At 36.0% G+C, this 4,159-nt stretch overlaps 1 protein-coding gene across 1 annotated transcript; it reads left to right on the forward strand.

The window, feature by feature from the left end:
- The first annotated feature begins 523 nt into the window (after positions 1 to 523).
- On the forward strand, positions 524 to 2,929 carry LOC135198601 (uncharacterized). Its single transcript, XM_064226333.1, has 2 exons — positions 524 to 1,874; positions 2,218 to 2,929. Exons 1-2 carry the CDS (start codon positions 1,685 to 1,687, stop codon positions 2,466 to 2,468), a joined length of 441 nt encoding a protein of 146 aa, XP_064082403.1. The 5' UTR covers positions 524 to 1,684; the 3' UTR covers positions 2,469 to 2,929.
- The last annotated feature ends 1,230 nt before the right edge of the window (positions 2,930 to 4,159 follow it).

Raw genomic sequence — 4,159 nt, forward strand, 5'->3', positions numbered from 1 at the left:
TGGCGAAGAAATTGAAATTTGTTAAAAACTGTAAAGTAAATAAGTATTTTAAAAAATCAGAAAAAGGCAAAAAAAAGAAATTTAGTTTTAAGTTTTTCGTAAAGGTAAGTGTTAATGTTTTCTGCCATTTGTTAATGTGTTTCGTAAAGTTTAATGTTAATGTTTTCTGCCATTTTTTCATGTGTTTCGTAAAGTTAAGTGTTAATGTTTTCTACCATTTGTCCTCCTCCTCTGTCGCCATTTTCGGACATTGCCTCACTCGAAAAGTAAGGTTCCACATTTTACTACATATGTACATACAGTATTTCTTGTACCCTGTACACTGATACATTTTATTTGCAGGTCAGTCACATTTACGTTAGGTATTGAATGGCCCAAATTGTTGTATTTCATTGTTTATGGGTCAATTTAGCTTTACTATAAAATTTACTGTGGTGTTTTTGTAGGGCTTGGAACGAATTAGGCAATTTACACGTAAAACGTAGTTCTAGATACGAAAAAATCAGGTTACGAAGGCTGCTTCGAAACGGAGTAATTTCATAACCTGAAGCTATACTGTATAAACATTTTTATTGGGTTTTTATTGAGTTTTACCTAACTAAATAGGCAGTTTTAAGCATTTTTATAGGGCTGTCAACTATTCTTAGGTTCTAGCTATTCGTGGGGGTGTCTGGTACCTATCCCTTGTGAATATGGCAGGAACACTGTACAGTCACCTCTCAATTAATGCGAGGGTTACGTTCCTGGAGCACTCACGTTAATTAAAAGTGCGTTATTTAAACATTTTTTCCCCTATGAAATAACAGGAAGAAGGGAGTTTATGTTCCTGGACTTGGGAAACGCTGTGCTTTTTTGCTAAGTGCAACCAAATTGGATAACAGCAACATATGTTTGGTGTATTTCAACCATCGTACGATAGTAAACAATGACCGTAGTTATGTCATAAACGATGTTATGTAGAACAGGACTGACTTTATCCCTTTAACGACCAGAGATCCCATTTGGGATCTTTAAAACAGCTACTTTCGGGTAGTCGTGGTGAACAAGTTTGAGCTTGTATGAAATTGACGCTTTGGCAACTCATAGCTACACTCCTCTGCTCTTCGAATCAACCAATCAGAAGCCACCAGGCCCTCGCACAAAGACTGGAGGTCCTTCGACAGACACCTCAGTCGTGCGCAAGTTGGAAAACAGTCAAGACGTGCCGCAGTAACCCCCAAGTTTCCCCCCCCTCCGAACTTCGTAATCATGGTAAGCACACAGTGACTGTGGGATAGTGAAGCCTAGTGATATACTTACCTTTTGATGTTGGTTTGAAGGGCTGTAGTGTTACTGACGTGTCGTAGTGACAAAAAAAAAAGTATAGATCCCTTGCGGGATACTTCGGTCGTTCTTAGGCGGACCACGCTCATCCCATGAGGGATGTATCGGACCGTAACGGTTACAACGGCCAGTAGAATACGACGTCAAGTAATTTTTTTTAGTGCTTGTTTTAGACATTTGTGAATAATTTTAACAATATTTCTAGATATAACAGTGATGCTTTATAGATGTTAGGCTCATGTGCATATAAATGATTACCTTACAAGGGATTGAATGATAGGTTTTTGTTAGGGAAAGTTACTTTTTTTTTCATTACATGATTTTAAAATAGTTTTTTTTATTTTTGCAGTTACAAAGCAGTATGTTTTCTGGGCAACGCAATGCTGCATTGGAGACTCAGGAACGTGTAACATGGGTAGCCCCTGACGACGCTGAATCAAGTGATATCGACATGAGCCCTTTGGACATTGACAGTGATGATGACGACCCTACCTACGTTCCTGACGAAGGCCTTACTCAGGACGGTGCCTTTGACCTTCCTAACTCTAGAGGTTAGTATGAGACATCCTTAGAGAGAGAGAGAGAGAGAGAGAGAGAGAGAGAGAGAGAGAGAGAGAGAAATGTGTTGTAAACATTGTATTTAAATGTCTCGTTGTTATAATGGTATTTAAATTTGTTGCCCTTTAAATGGTTTGTAAACAATGGGTATTTTAAAAACTTATTTGTTTACTTGCATACTCACTGACATACACGTGCACACACATGCACACGCACATGCATACTCACTTGACATACACATGCAACTACCAACATGCATGCCACACAACAAGCACACATGCCATGCACACACGATTCATTTACTGTTTCACTAATGTTACTTTATTCTTGTTTCAGATCGCAAGGTCAATGTTGTCTCTCAAGCGATGCCTATGGAAGAGGAACCTGAGCCTAACCCTAAGAGGTCTCATGCTGATGAATGGAAGAAGGAAAACATTGATATCCATGCCCTGCCCGACTACATTCATCAGAAGCCTGGTGCCAGGAATTCTCTTGGCACTAGAGATTTTGCTTTGCCAAGAAGGGGCCAACAGGTAGTTTTGCAAAATATTGAGACACGCAGGCCACAGTTCCCGCTGGATGTGTGAGGATTGCAAGGTTGCCCTTTGCCTTACTGAAGAAAGAAATTGTTTTGCTTTGTTCCATAAGATTTCTAAGTAAGTTGTTTGTTATGATAGTTGTTTATAGTGTTTTGTGTATTTTATTACTATTTTTGTATTAGAGTTTTTGATTAGAGTTTTTTATAGAGTTTTCTGTATTTTTATACTATTTTTGTATCTAATGTATATTTATTTTTATATTAATTAAATTGTAAAGCCATATAAGTGTTTCTATCATACATTGTGGAACAAAAAAAATGAATAAATAATAATAATCACATGATTTATGGGCAAATTAACAGTATTTATAAACTTGAAAAAGTTGCCCGCACGGCCCAATAGATCCCATACGGGATGAGCGTGGTCCGCCTAAGAGCGCCCGAGGCACCCATACGGGATACTTCATTGCATGCAATTATTTCGCTTACTTTGGAAATTTTGTAAAAGTACACAAGAGTAAAAAGGTCTTGTATTTACTAATACTACAACATACTAAGAGGATTTTTTAATGTTTCCCATAAAACCCAGGGTGGACTTTAAAGGGTTATTATGTAATAACTTTATTTACTATAGATCAAAGATCAGCAAGGAAATATGCTGTTAAATTTAAACCAAGGTGTAGCTGAAGCTGAGAAAACTGTTCAAGCTGCTAATGGCTGTTATCGTGCATCGACTACAAGGATAAAATTCCAGGAAAGTTATGCCATCAAACGCAACATTTTAATCAAAGTTACTGGGCTTGAAACAACAAATTTTATGGTCGTTTTCACGCAAATAAAAGGTAAATAACGTAAAGCTCGTATTACGTGAAATCAAGTAAAAATAGTGAACAAAATCACGTTCTTTTTTTTTTACGCAATAAACATGCTCCCAATGCAATCTGTTAATGAAAAAAATAATTGAGTTCACAACGAGACTTATTCAAGCCTTATTTCGACTTAAAAATTCGTCGTATAATGGAAAATGACCTTGTCTCATATAAGTAAAGTATATAGATATTCATTTATGCTAACTGAAGAAAGAAAATTTGCACAGAACTGAGTTAAATATGGCAAAATAAATCATAGCCCTCCGAATAAACTTGTATTCGCCATCAGCTGATTTCCAAACCAAAACATTGACCGCTATGTTATTATTTTATAACAATGATATGAGAATACATGCAATATTATTGGATATAGTGAAGTAATGTATATCTTTTAAAAGATTCATGGAAAAGATGCATATTATTCGTTATGCCGATGTTGCAACGAAGCTGATTCTTGTGTCATGTGATTTTTTTTTTTTTTTTTTTTTTTTTGCTTTATTAATGTATAAACAAAATCTTTCACTTTATTAATAAATACATACTGTTTTATGTCTTTGTTTATGTCGACAACCGTCGTCTGCAGCGCTGATGTGCGGGTAATTTGAAAACTACGATTAGTCGCTAATTCGCGTTAAATCAAAATTTTCGCGTTATATGGAGAAAAGCTCAGCAAAATATACCTGAAGCTGAAAAGATAATGTTCAAGCTTCTAATGGCTATAAATTATCATGCATCGGCAACATGGATGAAACTCTCCTAAAATACGTTGTGCCATCAAACTCAACCGTAAATAAAATTAGAGAGAAATATTTTAATCAAAACTACTTGGTCGTTCAATATGTTGTTCATTTTCTCCACATAAGTATGCTTG

Source organism: Macrobrachium nipponense, chromosome 22 (assembly GCF_015104395.2).
Source record: "Macrobrachium nipponense isolate FS-2020 chromosome 22, ASM1510439v2, whole genome shotgun sequence".
Classification (NCBI taxonomy): domain Eukaryota; kingdom Metazoa; phylum Arthropoda; class Malacostraca; order Decapoda; family Palaemonidae; genus Macrobrachium; species Macrobrachium nipponense.